We start from the raw sequence: 25,584 nt of genomic DNA on the forward strand, positions 1-25,584 counted from the left end.
CTGAAACATTTTCTGAAGTAAAATTCACCAAAAAAGTGCAAGTACATTGATAAATGTGGCCTATGAGTTTAAGGCCTGGTTCAGATGGCTGTATTTTCAGTCAGTGCGCCGTCTGTGTGCTCAGTAGGCAGCACACTGATCCCATAATAATGATTTGCCTGTGCATTGTCGATTTTTCACATGGACCGGCCAATGGTCCACGGCATGCCCTAGTCTCGTCGGTTTTTATAGACCACCTTAGTGAATGTAACAGCAGGCAGATTCTACAGTCGGCTGCTATGTGGACAGGAACATGGAGCCTGTAATATCCATAATTTGTGGATGTGACTGTCCGTGACAAGTGTAGTATAGCGGTGTGAACTCTGCCTAATCCATACACATACAGCAGAAGTCAGGGGAATATCATGGAGCGTCTTCATTTTACCCCATTCACTACAAGAGCTCGCTGTAATATTGCCATGGGCACCTGCTATGGCCTGGTTTGGAGATAAAGGCCATTTCTGCTATTTAACCCCTAAATGCCACATTTGCTAACCACCACAGCACCTAAGTGGTTAGATATAGGGGTCTGCTTTTGTCACCTAACCAACACATTAGCGGACTTGGCACACTGGGACACAGAACTAGACCAACGCCATTTCCCATATATTCTCTAGCTGGGTGGGGGTCCACAGCTTCCATATGACTACTTTAACTGGTGAAGCTGCAGCTTTAAGATCAAAACCAGCATGCCATTATTGGGTGAAGTGACTGACATTCTGGTAGCCTGAAAAGCTGAGGTGTGAGCCGTTAGTAGGTGAATGAGATGAGTCTGACTGAGTGAGGCCGGTGAGTACCAGTGTGCTACACAGAGGAGGCGGAGAAAAGGCGGGAACTGGGGCTGACGAGAAGACCTGGGGAGGGAGCAGCAGAGAGACGTGGGACACAGAGACTTGTCCTGAATGAGAACGAGCCAGAGCCGGCGGCCACAGGCGATCACGACTGAGCCGGGAGGGGAGAGCTGCAGCCATGCCCGGGAACGGGATGGAGCCTAGGGCTCTGAAATATGAGCAGACACTGGTGAGTGGCTTAGAGCACATTCCAGCACTGCACTGTATGGAGCCCGCGGGCATCGTCTGTCATGTCACTGTCACCTCCCTGCAGGTCTCCCCTTAACCTTCCTTTTCAGAGAAGATACAGCTGATCATGTAACGTCGTAGCCCTGCTCCTTGCCTATCCATACTGCAGTCTCCTCACAGACTGACAGCTCAACTTAACTGATGTTCTGTCATCTGCAACCTCTGGTTCTCCAGCTGTTCTTAAAACTACAACTCCCAGCATGCATTGCATTTAGTGCAGGCAGAGACGCAGGTGGCAGGTTACACATAAACCTGAGCTGTCAAGCCAAAGTCATGCTTGGGCATGGTGGGAGTTGTAGTTTCACATCAGATCAAGAGCCACTTTTTGTATAATGTACCCCCCACTGTGCAGATGGATCCCAGGTCCTAGTGACATGGCAGTACAAGGTGGCCTGTGACCCTTCACATCAGGCGGAGGTGTCCTGTAACAGTAGGACTTTGTCCTGCACAGCCTGCTAACACTGTACATATAGTGCGTATATCCGATGAGGAGCTATGTGACACCTCCCAAAACTAAAATAAAATGAGTGCACCCTTCATATTGTGCACAAGCTGACTCCTTCATTACAGGGATTTCCCACTAAATACATTTATCATCAATCCATAGGTTTGTTGATAAATGTATGATCGCAGGCGTTTAACCGTTAAAGTACACCCCTTCCCCCTCACAATTTGCAAGAGTGGGGTTCATAGTTGTCTCCATTCACCTCTAGGAGACTGCTGTGCATAGGTGATAGATGTCTTTAGGTGATCCTGGCCAGGATTATCCTCCTCATCATGTGTGCTAGGGTCTGTTTTCTGTTCATGAATGATATACAGAGGTGTAATTATAGGGTGCATGGTGCACAGGAACGCTGAAATTGCAATGTAGCATTGCCTCTATTGATTTCCAATGGTGTCGCATTGTGACTTCCCTCCTACTAGTCACAAATATTTACAAATGTGTTGGATTTTTTTCTCCCTGGTTTCAAGTCACATGCGACTAACTTGACGTAGACTTCAATGCAAGTTAAACACTACTGCAACTTGCATGTGACTTGTCTGCGAGTCGGTGGGTTCTTTATATCATAATTGCCAAATCAAAAACAGTCTTGTGATGACAAGTTGCATAATCATTTTTGATCCTGTGACTTGGCCGATGGTTGCTGATAAATATAAGATTGCTCGCAGCACTCCAATTGTGGACTCTTGTAACGTAGCCCAGAATTTGACGCACCGTCAAGAAAGTCCCAAGAAGTCCACAATAAAAAAACTTCAATAAATGAAAAAAAGAGTCCAAAATCAGGTGGGAAAACTTCAAAGCTTCTTTTAGGCTGTGTGCACACGTTGCGGATTCTGCTGCGTTTCCGCAGCGTTTTTGCCGCTGCGGAAACGCAGCAGTTCCGCTGACCAAGTAGAGTACAATGAAACCCTATGGGGTTTCAAAAACACTGTGCTGACGGTGCGTTTTTTTCCGCGCGGTTTTGCTGCGGTTTACAGACCGCAGCATGTCAATTGTTTGTGCGGTTTCCGCAGCGGTTTCACACCTTTAACATAGTAGAGGTGTGAAACTGCAGGGCAAAACCGCAGACCAAACTGCAGGAAAACCGCAGGTCACTTTACCTGCGGTTTTACCTGCGTTTCCGCTCAGAAAAATCCGCTGCAGAATCCGCAACGTGTGCACATAGCCTTATGCTGCCAAAGTTGTGATGTTTCGGCCAGCTGTAGATCTTTTTTTAAGCATGCTTGAAAAAGACCTATGGCTGGTCGAAACACTGCACCTATGGCAGAATAAAAGAAGCTTTGAAGTTTTTCATCTGATTTTGGACTCTTTTAATTCATTGGCCGTCATGTGACACATCATTGTGCTGCCATTTGTCAGCCTCAATGACAACATAAAATAGCAGCAAAGCTCAAAATGCCAATAAGCTGCTGTTGAGACCCATTCATATAATGCTGCCACCCAGTCCGTGGTGTGTTTGTGGAAGATGCTGGCATAACATGTCACTCCACTACTATAGAAATAAATGGGCATCAAGATGCACTTAAGGGTTGAAGCCAGTTTCGCGTTTAATTTTTACATGACTTGTTGTTTTTCTGGATGCCACTAAATCATTAATATTTAACATTTCTAGGAATCTGCCATCAGTCCCAGAAACAGCACTGACACTTATTGGGGTTAAATAAAAATAACCCAATTAGCAAATATTGACCCACAAATCTGCAGTACCAGACACAGCCGGGTCCCCATCACTCGTTAGTTGATCAGTGACAGGAGTCTGACCTCCAGAGGTCAGATATTGATGATCTTTCCAAAGGATTAACAATCAACACCAAAGTCATGGAAAATCCCTAAGCCCACGTGCACACGTTCAGTATTTGGTCAGTATTACAACACTATTTGTAGCCAAAACCAGGAGTGGGTGATAAATCCAGAAGTGGTGACGTGTTTCTATTATACTTTTCCTCTGATTGTTCCTCTCCTGGTTTTGGCTTATACTGGTGTAATACACTGAACTTGGCCTTAAAGTGTAATTTATGGACCAATTGGCAACAAAAAATGTGTAGTTTATTATTGGCCACATGTGTGACTGTATGTTGAGCCCAAATTATTCTCTATCGTGTGAACTGGTGACAGGACAATTGTGTACAAGATAATTGTGTACGGACTATTGTGTACAGACAATTGTGTACAGGCCAATTGTGTACAATGACAATTGTGTACAAGGCAATTGTGTACAAGGCGATTGCCCTGTACACAATTGTCCTTGTACACAATTGTCCTTGGACACAATTGGCCTGTACACAATTTTCTGTACACAATTGTCCGTACACAATTATCTTGTACACAATTGTCATGGAACCCTCCATGAAGATTGAAAGTCTGGACCAGGGACATGGCTACGCTGCTGGATGAATGCACTCTGTAAGCCTTTATTCTCACACCAGTATTTTTTATCAAATAAGTGCGCTATGGTAGGCTTTATCAAATACGGGTTTTATGTTAGGCTTTTATCAAATAAATGTGCTCTGTTAAGCTTTGTTCACACATCAGTATTTTTTATCCGTATTACATCAGTATTTTTATGCTAAAACCGTGAGTGTCTCCAGATTACTGAACAGGTGTTAATCTTTGAATTATACTTTTTCTCTGTATGTTCCACTTTTGTTATATAAACACTGATGCAAAATACTGACCAAATACTGATGTGTGAATAAGTCCTTATGATGTAAGGCCCCTTTCACACGTCCATGTCTCCGTTACGTGTGGTGACAGTTTTCACACGTACCGGAGACACGTACACACATAGACACATTCATTTCTTTGCACATGTCAGTGTGTTTCCACGCTGACATGTCTGTTTATTGACGTCATCACGGACGGCAAAACATCCCACACACGTACACAAGGAGAACACACTTTGATGTCCGCTGTGTGACACAGACGGCCGCCGGGGAGGAAGCACTACAGTATGCGCTGTTCCCCGACGGCTGGTGCTGAAGCCGGCTGTCATCATTCTCCCCTTCTCTGCCAGCCAGCAGAGGAGAATGATGAGCGTTACATTAAAGTCCGAACGACAGCAGGTGGGGGCTTTTGTGACTGTTGTCACAACAACCCTTTTAACAAAATCTGTTCTAAAGCTCAACCTTGGAGGTGTTAATTGCCCATAGGCAGGGTAAAATGGGTAAAGTCCCCGTCACACACAGCGATCTCGCTAGCGAGATCGCTGCTGAGTCACAAGTTTTGTGACGCAACAGAGATCTCACCAGCGAGATCGCTGTGTGTGACATCTATCAGCGACCGGCCCCCCTGACAGGTATCGCTGATCGTTCTTGAAAGCTCTGGACTTTTTTTGGGTCAATGGTCTCCCGCTGGCCAGCACGCATCGCTGCGTGTGGCAGGCGGCAGAGCAACGACCAGCGAGCTCCCAGTTCGTATCCAAGGTAAACAGCGGGTTTCTAAGCGCTGCTTGGCGCTTAGAAACCCTCTGTGTACCTTAGTTACCAGCGCGCTGGTTCAGGGAGCTGGTAACTAAGGTAAACAGCGGGTTTCTAAGTGCCACGCGGCGCTTGAAACCCGCTGATTACTTTGGTTACCAGCTCCCTGCACCAGCGCGCTGGTATCTAAGGTACACAGCGACGCGCGTGCTGGTCGTCGCTGGTGCTGATCGCTGGTGAAGCTGCCTGTTTGACAGCTCACCAGCGATCATGTAGCGACACACGAGCGATCCTGACAAGTTCATATCGTTGTCGGGATCGCTGGTGAGTCGCTATGTGTGACGGGGCCCTAACTCCTGAGATAATCATATGCAGGTTATTTTTGGATTGAGGTTTCTTTACATATTCCTCATCTTTATAAAACCTGCATGTAAACAAATACTGAAGCCCCCTAACTGTGGTCACGTCAGAGGCACATGATGTATTCTAAATGGTGACCCAGTCCTTGGCTGCAAAATTACAGTCAACTGAATGTACCCCCGTAATCTCTAATATGGTTCATCAAGTGTCCGAAACATCCACCATTTGTTATTCATAAGGCGAGATGGAATTTGCGAAGGCATGATGTCACGTACACAGGATTTGTATTACTTGTTGCATGTGGTATTGCTACTGACCTGAGCATGCACCGTGCAAACTCGGCTCTCCATTCAATATCATCACTGCTGGTGAAATTGATGCAGTGATTTTATTAAATGGGGATTACAGCAGTTGGACCCAAAAAATGCAACACACAGTCGCTATTGAGGACTAGGTCTATCATTGAATGTTGAGCATAACCATTGTAACTAGACCTTTTCCCTCACTTTTATATGTTTGCCAGCTTTTGACACCAAGCTACTACTGTTTATGCCCATATACTGTACAACTATTTGTATATACCTCAGTGGGTCATTTTGCCGTAGCAAGTAGGCCAAATTCAGAGGTTCGTGAAAGTACTGTGATGTATGGACTGGCCAAGGGTCTCCTGACCCAAACGCAACAGTTTATAGGCATATATGAGTCTGTCGAATTCAGGAGTGGCGGATGGGAGTATTCATCAGCTGCTCCTGCATTGTAAATAAATAATTAAAAAAAAAAAAACAGCGTGGGTTCCCCTTTATTTTTGATAACTAACCAGGCAAAACTCACAGCTGGGAACTGCAACCCTCAGCTGTCAGCTTCAGCAAGGCTAGTTATCAAGAATAGATGGGTCCCCATGCCGTTTTTTTTAATTATTTATATAAATAATTTAAAAAATCGGAGTGGGGTCCCCCCCATTTTTGACAACCAGCCTTGCTAAAGCAGACAGCTGGGGGCTGGTATTCTCACGCCGTTAAGAGGCCATGGATATTGGCCCCCCTCAGTTTAAAAATAGCAGCCCGCAGCTGCCCAGAAAAGGCAGATCTATTAGATGTGCCAATTCTGGTGGTTGCCTGGCTCTTCCCACTTGCTCTGTAATGCTGGCAAGTGGGGTTAATATTTGTGGGGTTGATGTCACCTTTGTATTGTCAGGTGACATCAAGCCAAGTAAAACAACACAGTTTTCCATTTTTATTTAAACAGCTATTTCACCGAAGCCCTCGTTCTTCTGTAAAAAAACTAAAATAAAAAAAAACAACAGTATCCCTCAACTCTCCGTCATTCTGTCCCACTCCGTAATCCATGTTTGGGAAAAAAATAGTTTTCAACCTGGACGGTGCCAAGATGCGACCATCCAGACTGAGAACCACAGGTGACTGAACTCCTGCGAGCGCAGCATCAGAGAACGGTGGTGACGTCATTGAGGTTACCTCTGGTCAGTGAGACTTCGTTCCCAGCCGGGATCCCCGTTAGCACCGTGAGTCTCACGGTGCAGAGGCGATTTCTTTGCAGTTCACTGGGAGAAATTTCTTACGGTTAACTCACCTCTGCACCGTGAGACTTTTTCTCATTGTGCTAGCGGTGATCACCGCAGTTCAGGGGCCTCTCGCTGCAACTCATTCTTCACTGCTTCTGAGCATGATTCATGCTGAAGAGCACATGAAACACAGATGGATTACAGCGTTAGACATTTTGGATTCCAGTCACACATCCATCCCTCCTTCCCTCATCCATCCATCCATCCGCCTAGCTATATCTCCATCCTTCCCTCATTCATCCCTCCATCCATCCATCCCTCATCCACACATCTCTCATTCACACATCTATCCATCCCTCCATCTGTCCAGCTATATCTCCATCCATCCATCCCTCCAGCCTTCCATCCCTCATCCATCCAGCCCTCCTTCATCCACACATCCATCTGTCCAGCTATGTCTCAATCCATCCATCCCTCATACACACATCTATCCCTCTATTCATCCAGCTATCTCCATCCATCCATTCCTCATCCATCCACCCAGCTATCCATTCTTCATCCATCCCTCATCTATCCATCCCTCATCCACACATCTCTCATCCAATCCAAATCCAGCTGTATCTCAATCCATCCATCCCTCATCCACACATCCATCCTTCCAGCATCATTGGTTAGCAACAGCATAACAACGTTATTAAAAATAATTCAGAGACTTATTGTACTTTAAAAGTGTTGGTCTTACATAAAATGCACACATTTACTTGTATTTAATTTTAAACATATTGTATGGCGCTCACGGAATTACATTATAAAATATGTTGCGATCATGGCTTTCTCAGCCAAAAAGGTTCCCGACCCCTGAGTTAGAGGCTTAGCTAAGTAGTGTTTTCTGTTTTTGTTGTTTGTAAGCACATTGATAGCAGTCATAATTTCTTGTTATTGTAGACGGGGTGCTGCTCACACCGATTTCAGGGTGTGCACCAGTGATTTCTTTCAATTTAGAAAGTAAAATATATCTTCAGTACTGCAGAAACAATTTTTGGAAAGGTAAATGGCATTGATGCTCCAGTTCACATTAAATAAATACTTAGCCAGTGATTGAGCTTCAATGAATGGAGTATTCTGATATAATGAAGTGTTCGTTTATCTCTGGGATATGCGGTCATAAAATAATCCGACCTCTGACCCCAACCTATCCTGAGAATGAAGGGGCCACAGCGCTTCTCATAGTATTCTCCCATACATTGGCATTCCCAACCACCGTGCTGTGCTAGAAATGGCAGAAAGATCCAATCAATTGAATATTCATTCCTCTGTACCTTCAGAGTGTGTCTCAGAAATTGGACCCCCCCCAGTCAATAAGACATGACGTATCCTAGCGATATGCATCACTTACACGGATGATCCTTTATTTTTTTATATCATCTTGCAGTGCTCATGTTGGTGTCATTTCTAGTTGTTAGTCGCAGGACATTGAATCTGGTCTTGGTGCCTTTGTCACCTGTCCTGAAGTCATCATTTGCATTGTGGTGGTGGACTGACTGAATACAAAGGCCTGTGTTGTAGCCTCCTCATCAGCAGTCAGTGGGTGAGCATTTCTATGTTCTGCTATGTGGGTGACATATTGAGTTCTGCAGCACTGAAGTAACTGACAATACAGAAAGCACTTGGCGTTCTGCATGTACGGAAGTGTGTGCTTTCCTGGAGCACAGTGTTAGTAAAGGTGTATGGAAAAAAAACACCTTCATCATAATTGCTGTTGATTATTTGCTTGCACAATTAGCCATGTCCTCTCAGCTAATAATTCACAGGTTCATAAGACTTTGTTTCAGCAGGTAGTGCACTTTCAGGCTATGTGCCCACGTAGCGTTTTTTAAACGCTCAGGAAACGGATTCTCCTTCCCAGAAAACACGCGGAAAAAAACGTGCGTTTTTTGCACGTTTTTTGCGGAAAAAACACACGTTTTTGATGCGTTTTTTTCCGCGCGTCTTCTGGGCTATAGGAAATAGCCAAAAATGCGGACCTAAGCGGAAATTAATGAACATGCTATGTTTTTTACCGCTAAGCGTTTCCTTAGTGGTAAAAAACGCATCCATTGGCACAAAAATGCCAACATGCATTAAAATGAATGGGATGCTTCTTTTAAGCGTTTTTTATGCGGTTTGACCCCGAAAAGCGCATCAAAAACGCTTAAAAAGACGCAACGTGGGCACACAGCCTCATAGTTCAGCTTTCAGTCTGAATGATACTGCCTTCAGACCTGAGTATATCAGAGTGTATGATGTCTTCCCAGTAACACTGGGTTTTATATAGGTAAAAGACACTTAAAGAGAAGGAATCTGTTATCAGGTTTTTGCTTCCAAATCTGAGAGCAGCATGTTGCAGGGACAGAGACCCTGATTAAACCAATCTATCGCTCACTGGGCTGCTTAGTGTAGTTTTCATAAAATCATGGCTTTATCATCAGGAGATTATCACTAGAGAACTACTCGACCTACTACCAGGTAGTCCAACCATGTCCCCACTACTGATTGACAGTTTTGTGCCTATAAACAATGTATGTAGACATTTGCCAATCAGTAGTGTGGGTGGGGTAATACAGAGCTCAGAATTCAGAGAACTAGTAAATCTGAAGAAGATAAAACAATTTTTAATCAAAACTGCAGCTGCCAGTCAAGTAAGTGCCACATCGTTGGAATCGGGGTCTCTTTCCGTATATCATGTTGCTTTTAGATGGGTTAGCAAAAATCTGGTTGTAGAATCCCTTTAACCCCTTCACCAGGCCAATGTTTTCAATTCTGATGAGAGTCACTTTGTGGTATTAACTCTGGAATTTTTCAACAAATCCCACTGATTCTAAAATTTCTTTTCGTGACCTTTCACTTCATATTTGTGGTAAATTTATGTCGGTATGATTTGTGTTTATTTATGAAAATAACTAAAATTTGACAAAAGAATTAGAAAATGTTACAATTTTCAAACTGACACCTGATGAAGACTAGACAGCCGAAACGCGATGTGTTTATGTTTTATTAAGTTTTTTCAAATTTGTCATAAGTCATCTAGCAACTCTTTGCCTTTTTTAAAAAATTAAAAATGTCCATCCATCCCTATGGATCCTCGATGCATCTGAGTGGAAGCGCCTTATAGCCTGGTCTTCTGTTTGTTTGCTCTTAATTTTCAAACTTTGAATTTTTATGCTCTGTAACCAAATAGTTATACCACACAAAATAGATAATAACATTTACCACATGTCTACTTCACATCAGCATCATTTCATAAACATCATTTTTTTGTTAGAATTTTTTTGTTTTAAAACAATATTTAGGCTGTGTGCCCACGATGCGATTTTTAAGCGTTTTTGCCGTGATTTTTGGCGCGAAAACGTCTAAAAATCGTGTACAGAACGCCCCCCATGCATTCCTATGGCATTCCGCACATGCTGTGCCAATGCTGCGCTTTTTTCTGCGGCGGAATCTCATCGCGGAAAAAATCGCAGCATGATCATTCTTTTGTGCGGAATCGCAAAGAATTGCCGCGATTCCGCACCCATAGGAATCCATGAGAATCGCTTACTTCCCGCATGTGGTTATGCCCACCATGCGGGAAGTTAAGCGTCTCATGTGCGGTTGGTACCCACGGTGTGGAGGAGAGGAGACTGTCCTCCAGGCCCTGGGTACCATACCCCTGTAAAAAAAAGAATAAAAAATAAAAAATCGGGGTATATTAACCTTCCGACGTCCCGCGCTGCCATCCCGGGCCACAGCGTTCCCAGTAATGCCTTGCGGCACGGTCCTGTGATGACGTAGTCTCGCGTGACTCTAGCGGTCTCGCGAGATCGCTATAGTAACGCGAGACCAACGTCATCACAGGTCTCGCAAGGCATCGCTGGGAACGCTGAGGCCCGGGATGGCAGCGAGGGACGCCGGAAGGTAAATATACCCCGATTTTTTTATTTTTTTATCATTTTTAACATTCTATCCTTTACTATTGATGCCGCATAGGCAGCCTCAATAGTAAAAAGCTGCTCACACTTGTCAAACACTATGTTTGACGAGTGTGACCACCCTGTCAATCACTTTCCAAGCGATGCTTCAAATCGCTTGGAAAGTGCTTGAGCAAATCGTGGCAAAATCGCGAACAGAATCGCGGTAAAATCGCGCGGGGAAAAAAACGCGCAATTTCTGGGAAGGAGTCCAGTTTTCACTGTGCGATTTAAAACGCTACGTGGGCCCATAGCCTTACAAAACCTTTTTTTAGGGATCACATCCCATTTGAAGTGACTTTGATGGCCCTATGTGACAGAAAACACCCGAAAGTGACACAATTTAAAAAACTACACCTCTTAAAGTGTGCTCAAAACCATATTCAAGAAGTTTTTTAACCCTTTTGAGGCTTCATCAGAATTAAAGCAATGTGCAATGAAAGAATGAAAATTTGACTTTTTCCCACCAGAATTTAGCTCCAAATTTTGCATTTTCAAAAGAGTAAGGGTGTGTGCGCACCCTGCGGATTCTGTTGCGGTTCCGCAGCGGATTTGGCCGCTGCAGGTCCGCAGCAGTTTTCGCTGTGGTGTACAGTACCATTATTCCCTATGGGAATACAAAACTGCAGTGCAGACGGTGCGGAATTTTCCGCTCGGTTTTCATGCTGTTTTGAAACCGCAGAAAGAATTGACATGTCAATTCTTACTGCGGAATCCGCAGCGGTTTCCTATCTCCACCATTGTGGAGATGGTGAAACCGCAGGGCCAAACCGCAGGATAATCTGCAGATAAACCGCAGGTCTTTTGACCTGCGGATTTTACAAAATCCGCGCAGCCAAATGCGCACCCCATTCCGCAGCGTGTGCACGTAGCCTTACAGGAGAAAATGGACTATAAAGTTCGCTGTGCAGCTTCTCCTGAGTATACCAATATGCCATATGTGATGGGAAACTACTGTTTTTCAGAAGGGAAGGAGCACCCTTCCACATAAAAAAGCAGCCCCACACCATGGGTAATGAATGCGAAGCAGCACGCAAAGGCTCCGTGACAAGCGGTGAAGTCACTGAGTCTGTGTTCCCTGCTGGCATGAACTCCTGTGACCCCACTGACTGATTAACCCCCAGATATGGATTTACGCCGTGGGACTTGACTGAGCGTTGGACAGGTCTGGTAGATTGCTTTTTTTTTTTTACAGGAGATCGAGGGATTCGAGATGGGATTAGCAGTGTAATAAAGATGGAAAAAATGTGTGGTGTATTATTTCATTAAAAAGACTTTATTCTTACTGTGTGTGTGTTTATTTAACCCTTTACTTACTATAGGATTAGTAATGGATAGGTGTCTTATTGACACCTCTCCATAACTAATCCGGGCTTAATGCCACCTTACAATAGAAACGTGACATTAACTCCTTGTTACCCCACTTGCCACCGCTACTGGGCAAGTGGGAGGAACCCCACAAAGCTCTGGAATAGGCACATCTAATAGATGCGCCTTTTCTGGGCAGCTACGGACTACTGTTTATAGGCTGGGTTTATTCATGGCCCCTTACCAGCCTCTGAATAGCAGCCCGCACCTGTTTGTTTTGCCGGGTTTGTTAAAATATAAGGGGGACCCCACGTCGGGTTTTTTGATTCATTCTTCCCTGCTTGTGCTGCTGCCAGCAGAGCAGGGAGAATGACAGCCGTGTTCAGCACCAAATGCAGGGGAACAGCGCTTACAGTAGCGCTTCTTCCCTGGCGGCCCTCTGTGCTCACGGAGGACAGTGTGCACTGTTCTCCATGTGCACGTGTGCTGCAGGTGTGGTGGCCCATATTTCCGGGTCAAAACGGACATGTCTGCGTGTTTTGCACATGGCCGTGTGTCCGTGAAAACACGCTGACATCTGCATAGACCCATTCATTTGAATGGGTCTACGTGTTTCAGTGTCTCCGGTACGTGAGAAAACTGTCACTACACGTACCAGAGCCAGTGACGTGTGAAACCGGCCTTAAAGTGACAGTGCGCACTCTCCTAAAGCGTCACCAGCCAATAGCTGGGAGACAATCACTACTTAAAGCTGGAGTCACACATAGCGACTCACCAGCGATCCCGACAACGATATCAACGTGTCAGGATCGCTGGTGAGTCGCTATGTCATCGCTGGTGAGCTGTCACACAGACAGCTTCACCAGCGATCTGCACAGCGACGCCGAGCGCGCGGCGTCGCTGTGTTCGTTAGTTACCAGCGCGCTGATGCAGGGAGCTGGTAACTAACGTACACATCGGGTATCCAAGGGACGTGTGTCCCTTAGATACCCGATGTGTACGTTAGTTACCAGCACCCTGCATCAGCGCGCTGGCAACTAACGTACACATCGGGTATCTAAGGGACGCCCGTCCCCTGATCTCCCGCCTGTCACACGCAGCGATGCGTGCTGGCCAGCAGGAGACCAGCGACCAAAGAAAAGTCCAGAGGTTTCCCAGAGCAATCAGCGATACCGGCAGGGGGGCTGGTCGCTGATTGCTGTCACACACAGCGATCTCGCTGGTGAGATCACTGTTGTGTCACAAAACTTGTGACTCAGCAGCGATCTCGCTAGCGAGATCACTATGTGTGACGGGGCCTTAGGACATGAGCATTGTTTTTGCAAAGTTAGTTTATACGTGCCTGCCTGCTGTTAGGTCCCCTTGTCTGCTTTGTCTAATCTTACCTTGCTTTGTTTAACCTGTATCCCGTTTGCATTCCTGACCTGTCTGCTACCCAGAAGCTGCACAGTCTGAATCTGTCCCAGTGGTCGTCCTGTCTACTCTCCAGAAACTGCGCAGTCAGAATTTGCCCCAGTGGCCGTTCTGTCTGCTCTCCAGAAACTGCACAGTCTGAACCCGTCCCAGTAGCCGTCCTGTCTGGTATCCAGAAACTGCACAGTCTGAACCTGTACCAGTGACCATCCTATTCTGTCTGGAACACACATTATGAATCTGCGTCTTTGATCCTTGGGGTCAACTGCTAATGCTCCGGATAGTACACTGCACTGGAGTAGCACCTTGCAGCTACCTGCCAAACAAACCTGACCTCACCATCAGCGGCTCAAGTGAATACCACCAGGTAGCTGCTTAGTTATGCCACTTCAGGGTAAGTCTGGCCTTAGTGCAATTTGTCTACCAACCACATGCGTTACATCCATAGATAAGATAATCAACACATTTCTGGTACACTCAGCACCTTTTCTCGTGATGTGAGGGGGCTGAGAACACCAGAGACGCGTTGATGTTTTATTTTATGGACTAATGGTAAATGTGAAGATGTTTTAATCATATAAATTTTATACCTTTGTCCTGCATTTATCCTACTACATAATGAGCATATTCATATGCCACCCCCTTTTTACTAAGGGGGTGGGGCTTCATCCAGCCACCAGCCAAGTATAGAAAGGGTCACCAGGAGGCTAACACCTGTGTTCTTTGCAGGATTTCTTCAAGCCTGACTTTTCCAGTGTCATGCAGTAAACACCGGGGAAAATATCTGCTGCAGATTTGGTTATACAGAATTCACCTCTTAGGCTGGTTTCACATTAGCGCTTTTGTGCGCAGCGCATCGGGCGCACCAGTGCGCATGCGCACTGCGCACCTATATTTTACATGATGTGCGCATGGTCTTGCGCATATTTGCGCTTTCGTGCGCATGCGTTTTTTTGTCTTTTGCGCCAGGCGCGTCAGACGCAACATGTTGCATTTTTGGTTCCGCCCTGTCTCGTTAAAACAACGCATGCGCACGGAATGCGCACGGAATGCGCAAAAACACCACATTGGAGCCTATGGGAGCGCAATACTTGCGCATGGTCTTGCGTTTTTATGCGCATGCGTTTTTTACATAAACATGACTGAAATTTGGTCTAGACAGTAAAAAAACAAAATTGAACCAAGGTGATAAAATGGTGTGGGCACTGGGATTCCACAATACTTTAAGGATTGCTCACTAGTGGACACACAGCACAAGCTGCACCAATGTAAGTATGAAAAACCTAATGTCTGGCTGAAATTTCAATACATTTCTATGTACTTATGTCTCTTTTTTTTTTTATTGCAGCATGTCTTCATCTGGTGAAGAATATGTCCCCGGGACAGGGCAAGAGGCAGAAGAAGTGAGTACTATGCTTCCGTATGGATTTGAAAAAATAAACACATGTGATTAATTTTTTTGGTTTAATTTTCAGAGCTCATCCTCCATCACGCCACCACCACCGGAGGAACGGCAGGAGCAGCAAGGCCAAGTGCGGGCGGGTAGACGTGATGTAAGTACAGACGGACTGTTTGTTTTTTTTTTTTTACTTATTTTCTAGTCTGGTTTTTTTTTTTTTTTTTTTTTTTTTTTGTATTTTTTAATTTTATTTTTTTTAAATTTTCATGGTTGTTTTTTTCGATGTTTGTTGTTTTTTTTCCATTTATTTCCATTTAAAACAAATAATTTTTTCATGGATTGTTTATCAATATCTAGGGCTCAAAGTGTGTATGTGTGTGTGTGTGTTTGTGTGTGTGTGTGTGTATGTTTGTTTGTTTGGGTATATGGGCACGGGACTATGGGATGGAGGATATATATGATGGGTATATGGGCATGGGATAGAGGATATGTATGATGGTATATGGGCACGGGACTATGGGATGGCGAACATGTATCATGTGTATATGGGCACAGGCATATGAGATGGCGAATATGTATGATGGGTATATGGGCACAGGACTATGGGATGGAGGATATGTATGATGGAATATGGGCACGGGACTATGGGATGGAGGATATATATGATGGGTATATGGGCATGGGATGGAGGATATGTATGATGGTATATGGGCACGGGACTATGGGATGGCGAATATGTATGATGGGTATATGAGCATGGGACTATGGGATGGAGGATGTGTGATGGGTATATGGGCACTGGACTATGGGATGGAGGATATGTATGATGGAATATGGGCACGGGACTATGGGATGGAGGATAATTTTAAATTTATATAACTAACCACAGTTAGTTACTATGCCCGGGCAGCGCCGGGCTCTTCAGCTAGTTATCGATATTTTTTTTTTTTTAAATCTTTCAAAGATTAATGTTTGTCTTTCTTTTCTAGGCTCCACAGCGGGAGGAGGACCTCGCCCTGGACAACGACGAGCTCATCCGTCTAGTCCAGGAGCGAGTCCCGTTGTGGGACACCCGTCACCAACTGCACTCGGACAACGTGGTGATCCGGCGGCTCTGGAACGAGGTGGCCGCATCGCTGATGGATGGCTGGGACAATGCCTCTCCCCGGGTCCGCAAGGATTTTCGTAAGTATTTAAATGCAGTGTGATGCAGCAGTGATCTTGGCCGGGATCACCCAACTGTGTGTGATGCTATTAACTCCATGGAGTTTCTATCATCACACACAGTTGGATGATCACAGCCTCCAGTGCATAGTCTTACTTTTTTTCTTTTTTTTTTTTTTTCCATCACAGTGAACAAAGTCAGAACCCGTTGGCGCTCGATGAAGGACCGCTTCAACAGGGATATCCGTCAGGAGAATAAGGTTCGCAGTGGTGCTGCGGCAAGGACCGGCACGAAGTACCGATACCATCGTGCCTTGGCATTTTTAAGACCGGTCCTTGCCTCCCGAACGTAAGTATTTTCTAGTTGTATTGTGTTTTATTCTGTGCTTTTCTATTCCACAGGAGTTGGCGATTGTTAATTTATGGTAGTAATTTCTTTCTTTTCTTTTCACAGCACCTGGAGCAGCACCCTGCAACCTGGTCCCGAAGCGGTCCTTCATCAAGCTGCCCCGGACCCCTCCCAGCCATCCATCAGCGAGGAAGCACCTTGCAGGTCTGCACCACAGTCATCTGGAGACCAGGAAGCTGGTCGCTCAGGTGTTCCCCTGTCCCAGGTCTCTGCCACTGGTTTTGCGGGCACTTCCCGCCAGCAGCGGCAGAGGACCTTGGACAGGCCTCTCATGCCCGAGTTCGTTGAATTGAGCTCGGTCTTTCAGAGTAGCCTCAAGGCACTCTCCGATAGACTTGAGAGTGGTTTCCTCCTTTTGGACCAACGCTACAAGTCTATCGAGGGTCGCCTTGAGCGCCTGGAAGTCGACCTCGCCAGACCAGCGCATCATTTTTATACCCAAATAGCTCGGGACACGGCGGAACACCTTACCCCTGACCTCCAGTTGACTGTCATGCAGGCCTGCAACAATGCTTTTATGCAGGCTATGCAGCAGAGTAGGATTATGCAGCAGTCAGTGGTGGCATTTCCACCGGTGCCACCACTGACTCGTTTTACAGCATTACCTACTTCTGCTGCATATCACTGCACAGCCACCACACTTCCAAGCCTCGCCGGACACCAATATACCGCCCCAAGTCCGAGTGCAGCTGGACACTTACCCGCCAACACCATGCCAAGCGCTGCTCCTGCCTGGCCCACCACTGCTGCCGCCACCACCACTGGATGGCCCGTCGTCACCACCCCTGCCTTGAGCGCCGCAACCACCACCACCAGCGGGAGGACCACCCCGGTATGGACCGCCACAGCCACCACGCCTGCATGGACCGCCACCACCACCACCACCACCTCGGAGCAGCATCAGCTGGGGGACCCGCATTCAATATTTACGGCCCCTGCCAGGACATCCACCACCTCCAGCATGCCACAGCTGGAACAAGATCCTGGCAGGCGGTCAACAAGTGCCAGGCGGTCCCCCAGCTCCAGCCAGTCCCCAGCCTCCAGGCGTTCCAGAGGCTCAAGGCAGTCCAGAGGCTCAAGGCGGTCCAGAGGCTCAAGGCGGTCCCCGGGGTCTAGCCAGTCCTCAGGCTCAAGCGAGGACAGCAGGAAGACGACGGGCCACCGTCCTAAAAAAACAAAGAGGAGGACTCTTACCCTCCCTCCTCCCTCACCTCCCACTTCACAACTTTCCTTGCCTCAGCTCCCTTCCCCCACTTCTTTGGTTCCTCCTTCCCCTAGAACCCCTTACTCCACCCAAAGCCGTTCCTCATCCCTCCACACCCCCCAGTTTCCAGCAACTAAAAAATAATTTAAATAAATGTTATATTTTTTTTTCAAAATAATGTTTGGTTATTGTGTCTTTCGCCGCCTGCACACACTGCGCCCTACACTATGGTTTGTTTTTCTTTACTTTATACCGGATGGTCAGCCATCCAACTCTGAAAGGGATACTATATTTCTTTTTTTTTTTTATATATATATATATATATATATATATATATATATATATATATATATATATATATATATATAAATAAAACAAAAATGAAATATAGTATCCCTTTCAGAGTTGGATGGCTGACCATCCGGTAGAAAGTAAAGAAAGGGAAACCACCAAAAAAAACAAAAAATTTATATATATATATATATAAAAATAAATATATAAATAAATATATATATATAAATATATAAATATATATATATATATATATATATATATATATATTTATATATAAATATATATATATATATATATATATTTATATATAAATATATATATATATATATATATATATATTTATATATATATATATATATATATATATTTATATATATATTATAATATATATATATATATATATATATATAATATATATATATATATATATATATATATATTATAATATATATATATATATATATATTATAAAATATATATATATATATTTTATAATATAAAATAATTATATATATATTTTATAATATAAAATAATTATATATATATATTATAATATATATATATATATATATTATAATATATATATATATATATATATTATAATATATATATATATATATATTATAATATATATATATATATATATATTATAATATATATATATATATATATATATTATAATATATATATATATATATATATATAATAATATATATATATATATATATATATAATAATATATATATATATATAATAATATATATATATATATATATATATATAATAATATATATATATATATATATATATAATAATATATATATATATATATATATATAATAATATATATATATATATATATATAATAATATATATATATATATATATATAATAATATATATATATATATATATATATATATATAATAATATATATATATATATATATATATAATAATATATATATATATATAATAATATATATATATATATATAATAATATATATATATATATATATAATAATATATATAATAATATATATATATATATATATTATAATATATATATATATATTATAATATATATATATATATATATTTTTTTTTATGGTGGTTTCCCTTTCTTCAATTTAACCTGGGCAGATGAGTAGTGGAGTTTATTAAGACACAGTACACTGGGTACAGGTATAAAAAACCATGTATTTTATTTTTAACAAACAACAAAACTATTAAACCATTTGATCCTGCCATGCTACACGACCAACATCGGATAAAAAGTAGTCCGCAAATTGGTCCCTCATTTGGGCAACTTCGACTGAGGACCGAAGAGGGTGCTGAGTAAAATCTGGCAAAGGGTTGGCAGCAGGCTCATCCATGTCAAAGTTCGGCCGCTCCTTTGCCATAACAAAATTGTGGAGAACCACGCATGCCTTCACGACCTCATCAACTGTTTCCATTTTGAGATTGATGGCGGTGCTGAGAATTCGCCATCTGGCCACTAGAATGCCAAAGGCGCACTCTACAGTCCTGCGAGCCCTCGTAAGCCTGTAGTTGAAAATTTTCTTGCGGTGGTCCAAGTCACGGCTGGAGTACGGCTTCAGCAGGTTTGGGCACATCTGAAATGCCTCATCCCCAACCACTACAAATGGCAGTGGTGGAGTTTGGGTTTGGGGAAGAGGCCGTGCCAGTGGAAAATTGAAATGGTTGCCGTACAACCTCCAGCCCATATCAGAGTTCTTAAAAGTCTGTGAATCGTTGCCCCGTCCGAATGCCCCTATGTCCACCGCCACAAACCGGCAGTCTGCATCCGCAATGGCCATTAGGACTGTGGAAAAGTACTTCTTGTAGTTGTAGTACTCGGAGCCACTTCTTGCGGGTTTTGTGATGCGGATGTGCTTCCCGTCCACCGCTCCTAGGCAGTTCGGGAAATTGCAGACTGCCCAGAATTTCTCCGATATTTGAAGCCACTTTTCGGCAGTGGGCAATGGCAGAAACTCCGGACACAGAACATCCCACAGAGCCCTGCAGGTGTCGGCAACAATCCCAGATAAAGTTGAGATTCCCAGCCGGTACTGGAAATGCAGGGATGAAAGACTCTCTCCAGTTGCCAGGAACCTGCCAAACATAAAAAGAAAAAATAATTATATTTCTGTCTTGGGTATTACTAAAAACACTGAAAATAAAAAAGTACATGGCCTAACTATTTTGCATGTTTTTTTAATACAACATAGCAAAAAAACATTTTATAAAGGCTTGGGATTAGTACATGCCAGAAGAAAAACCATTATGCAAAAAAGCAATTTCACAAAAATAATGTTAAAAATCAATAGCCAAAAAAAACCTAATTTTTTGGACCAAAAAAAAAAAAAAATAAAAAGCCAAAAAAATTATGCAAACATAACAACATACATACCGTAAGGTGACAAGGAGCCTTTCTTCGGGAGGAATGGCACGCCGGAGCTGAGTGTCCCTTCTCCGGATGTTTCCTTCAACCATACCCAGCAAGTCAAGGAAGCTTTCCTGGGACATCCGTGTATAGTCAGCAAATTTCTCCGGGTTTTCCTGTAGCTCGCTGTACAGCGTGTGATATGCTCCACGGCTTGGCCGGAGTTCGATGATTGGATGTCTCCAAAACCTACGCCGCTGCCGTCTCTGCTGTCTCTCCCTCTCCCTTTCTTGCTGGCAACAAAAGACATACGCCTGAGACAGCGCAATGTCAAGATCCAGCTTGAAGCGGAAATTATCCAGACGCAAGTCCATCTTGACACCGGAAACAGCAGCAAAATCTGATGAATTCAGCAGTACAGGGTCTATAAAACATTCCAATGAAACACGCCCACTGGTGACCCATTGGTGGTCAAAGATTTTGCTATTGTGAAATGTCACACCTAAAAACGCATGCGCATAAAAAACGCAACCGCATGCAAAAACGCATGTAAAACGCAAGTAACACTGCGTTATTTTGACGCATCAGCGTGCGCATGAAGAAAAAAAAACGCACATTTGTTTTGCGTTTTTCTTTGCGTTTTTTATGCGCACGATGCGCTGCGCAAAAAAACGCTAATGTGAAACTAGCCTGATACATGCAAATTCACTCTACTCTGTTTAATAAACACTGAATAGGGTCCAAAATGCCGTGAAAATCCACATAATAATCAGCATGTTACAGGTTTGATATCCACACCAAACTTTTATTTTCATGCAGATTTTTCCACTACGTGTGACTGGGATTGTGAAAAACCCATTTACTTGTATTATATGGCGGAGAATGGCACTGCAAATCCGTAACAAATCTGCGACGTGAACTTGTCTTAATTATATTTCTTATCTACTTTAAACAATAATTTCCAGTTTTAGCGTTTCATGTTCCTGTTAAGGTCCCATCTCTTTTCTGCAAAACTGAGTGTGAACCTTCCTCTCTTGTACTGTATAAAGGGACTTGACCCAGGAGGGTTACATGACTTTTTCTTTTGCAGAGTAAGGGGAAATTGTTTGAGAGGCAATTATGCTACCAATCCTCATGTACATAAGTGTTAGTAATTGTGAAGTGTAACAGCTTCAGGAGGAGACAATTTTGTTTGTGCCAATATATATATAGTAAATAATATATTGACTAGTCTCTCAATATTGCCCATTATGGACACACGGCGGCCAACGAGTGCGCTAGTTCGCTAGCTGAAATCGCATGGATTGAGGCACATCTTACCGACCTCCCTCTCTCCTTTTACCATGGGCATAATACTAAGACACACAGGGTGAGGGTAAGTTAATGTGGCAAAACTTTATTGAATCACAAAACAGGCAAATAACATAGAACAGTCACAGCAAAATAACCAAGATGGTGCAAAATTAGAGTCTCACCCTTCCGCTGACTCACTGGGATAAGAGCAGCTGTAACTTCAGAGTTTCCAGGGCTGACTAGTCCCTCTTGTGGCACGCACAATGACAAGCTTAGGAAGCTGATAGACCATTGAAGTACAAGGCCAGGTGACCGTAGGCTTCTCCAAACATCTCCATGGAGCCAGGTTGTGACTGGTGGGTCCCAATCCTGGCTTTCCCAAAGGTATCCATGGGGCTCAGGTAAACGATGGGGCCAAGTTTTGACTGCCCCAAACGTATCCATGGGATCAGTGATGGTCAATGTAGCAGATCTGTATTCTTTCAGCCGGGGACTTGGTCCCCTAACCTGGCATCCTGTAGAATGTCAAATCTGTGTCCCTTGTGATGGAGCCATGATGTCTTGACTGCAGTCCTGTTGAGTGTTCTTGGCTGTGTTTTTTTTATAGAATCTCTGGATATCTTTGTATAGAGGCATATCCCTTTTATATACTTCAAAACTGTCGTCCTTCAAACCATTACCCAGCAATCAAGAGGAAGGTGTGATGAGACTAACTCCTTGTTTGAATAGTTATAGTTTATCCTTCAATGTTTGCAAGCCAACAAACTGCATGGCCTAATATAACGTGTAATCAACATATAAACAAACATCATTAAGTGACCTTGTGTCCATGTTTTGCAAAGATAACAGTACAATAATCTGTAGCAGCTGATATAAGAGGTAAATAACAACCATTCATCAATTTGCAAATATCAATTTAACCTACAAGAAGAGTCAATATTTCAGACTCTTGACCAACGGAAGAAAGAAACACATAAATTCAAAAGTCAACATATAGATAACAGTCTATGCCTCCTTGCTTACTGAAAATAGACGTCTGGATAATTAATGGATAATTAAGATAAAATGCCGTGTCATCACACCCATAAAGATTGTGTGTTGTCTTATTGTTTTCTTTGAAGAACTGTATTAGGCTAGTTTCACACTAGCGTTAGGAGGCGCAGCGCACGCCGGCCGTGCAGCTCCGCCCCCTGCCGCACCCCTTCCGGTCAGCTCCTCCTATGGGCGCATGACGCTGCATGCGATCTGCGTACCCTATCGTTAGCATTGGCTATGCAGGCCGTACGCTGGTATGGTTTTGACGGCGCATGCGCCCTTTTGACGGTGCGCCAAGCACACCAAAATGCAACACAGTGCGTTTGGCGCACGTCGGTGCACCGTCAAAAGGGTCCTGCAGGGAGGTGCCTTTCTCAGTGCCTGTCAGATCGCTGATCTAACACAGTGCACTGCAAAGTAATGTCCCACAGTGGGACAAAGTAATAAAGTTAAAAAAACTCATATGTAAAAATAATTCTTAAAAAAATCGTAAATAAATAAAAAAACAATAAAAATACACATATTTAGTATCGCCGCGTCCGTAACGACCCGCCCTTTAAAACTGTACCACTAGTTAACCCCTTTAGTGAACTTCTTCAAAAAATAAAAAAACAAGGCAAAAAATGCTTTATCATCATACTGCCGAACAAAAAGTGCAATAATACAAGATCAAAAAGACGGATATAAATGGTACCGCTTAAAACATCATCTTGTCCCGCAAAAAAAACGAGCCGCCATACTGCATCATCAGCAAAAAATAAAAAAGTTGTAGCTCGCAGAATAAAGCGATGCAAAAGCAATTATTTTTTATATAAAATTGTTTTTATTGTAAAAAAAGCTCCAAAACATAAAAAAAATATAAATGAGGTATCGCTGTAATCGTACTGACCCGAAGAATAAAACCGCTTTACCAATTTTACCACACGCGGAACAGTATAAAGGCCCCCCAAAAGAAATTCATGAAAGCTGGTTTTTATTCATTCTGCGTCACAAAAATCGGAATCAAAAGCGATCAAAAAATGTCATGTGCCCGAAAATGGTACCAATAAAAACGTCAACTTATCCCGCAAAAAATAAGACCTCACATGACTTTGTGGGTTAAAATATGGAAAAATTATAGCTCTCAAAATGTGGTGATGCAAAAACTATTTTTACAATAAAAAGCATCTTTTAGCGTGTGACAGCTGCCAAACATAAAAACCCGCCATAAATAGTAAATCAAACCCCCTTAGTTAGGGAAAAATAATAAAATTAAAAAAATATTTATTTCCATTTTCCCCATTAGGGCTAGGGTTAGAGCTATGGTTAAGGCTAGGGTTAGGGGTGTGTTGGGGTTAGGGTTAGAATTGGGGGATTTCCACTGTTTAGGCACATCAGGGGCTCTCCAAACACAACTTGGCATCTGATCTCAATTCCAGCCAATTCTGCATTGAAAAAGTCAAACGGTGCTCCTTCCCTTTCCAAGCTCTGCCATGCACCCAAACAGTGGTTTACCCCCACATATGGGGTATCAGTTATGCACCACAACTTTTGGGGTCCAATTTCTCCTGTTACCCTTGGGAAAATAAAAAAATTGGGAACTAAAAAATCATGTTTGTGGAAAAAATATGATTTTTTTTTCACGTCCGGGCGTTATAAACTTCTGTGAAGCACTTGGGGGTTCAAAGTGCTCACGACACATCTAGATAAGTTCTTTGGGGGGGGTCTAGTTTCCAAAATGGTGTCACTTGTGGGGGGTTTGCACTGTTCAGGCACATCAGGTGCTCTCCAAACGCGACATGGTGCCCGATCTCAATTCCAGCCAATTTTGCATCAAACGGCGCTCCTTCCCTTCCGAGCTCTGTCATGCTCCCAAACAGTGGTTTATCCCCACATATGGGGTATTAGCATACTCAGGACAAATTGCACAATAACTTTTAGGGTCCTGTTTCCCTTGGGAAATTAAAATTTGGAGTTGAAAAGATCGTTTTTGTGGAAAAAATATGATTTTTTAATTTTACGGCTGTACATTATAAACTTATGTGAAGCTCATGGGGGTTCAAAGTTCTCACCACACATCTAGATAAGTTCCGTGGGGAGGTCTAGTTTCCAAAATGGTGTCAGTCGTGGGGGGGTTCCACTGCTTAGGCACATCAGGGGCTCTCCAAATGCGATATGGCGTCAAGCCAATTCTGCGTTGAAAAAGTCAAACAGCGCTCATTCCCTTACGAGCTCTGCCATGCACCCAAACAGTGGTTTACCCCCACATATGGGGTATCAGCGTACTCAGGACAAATTGCACAATAATGTTTGGGGTCCTGGTTCCCTTGGGAAAATAAAAATTGAGTGTGAAAAGATCATTTTTGTACAGCTGTACGTTATAAACTTCTGTGAATCCCTTGGGGGTTCAAAGTTCTCACCACATATCTAGATACGTTCCTTTGGGGGGTCTAGTTTCTAAAATGGGGTCACTTGTGGGTTGTTTCCACTGTTTAGGCACATCAGGGGCTCTCCAAACGTGACATGTCGTCTGATCTCAATTCCAGCCAATTTTGCGCTGAAAAGTCAAACGCGCTCCTTCCCTTCTGAGCTCTGCCATGCGCCCAAACAGTGCCCCCCCCCCACATATGGGTTGTCAGCGTACTCAGGACAAATTGCACAATAACTTTTGCTGTTCCATTTCTCCTGTTACCCTTGGTAAAATAAAAAAAATTCGACCTGAATTAATTTTTTTGTGAAAAAAAAGTTAAATGTTAATTTTTTTTAAACATTCAAAAAATTTCTGTGAAGCACCTGAAGG

At 43.2% G+C, this 25,584-nt stretch overlaps 1 protein-coding gene across 3 annotated transcripts in view; it reads left to right on the plus strand.

Moving 5' to 3' along the window:
• Window positions 1-898: 898 nt before the first annotated feature.
• Window positions 899-25,584, plus strand: part of CLCN2 (chloride voltage-gated channel 2) — a 186,969-nt gene continuing 162,283 nt past the window's right edge. For 2 of the 3 annotated variants that reach the window (XM_073589223.1, XM_073589225.1), the window contains exon 1: window positions 899-1,059. In XM_073589223.1, coding sequence (XP_073445324.1) covers window positions 1,009-1,059 — 51 coding nt within the window. In that variant the 5' untranslated portion in view covers window positions 899-1,008. The remainder of the gene's footprint in view (window positions 1,060-25,584) is intronic. The other variant, XM_073589224.1, reaches the window with a different exon arrangement.

The sequence above is a fragment of the Dendrobates tinctorius genome, unplaced genomic scaffold (assembly GCF_039654945.1).
Source record: "Dendrobates tinctorius isolate UK_male_01 unplaced genomic scaffold, ASM3965494v1 ptg000107l, whole genome shotgun sequence".
Classification (NCBI taxonomy): Eukaryota; Metazoa; Chordata; class Amphibia; order Anura; family Dendrobatidae; genus Dendrobates; species Dendrobates tinctorius.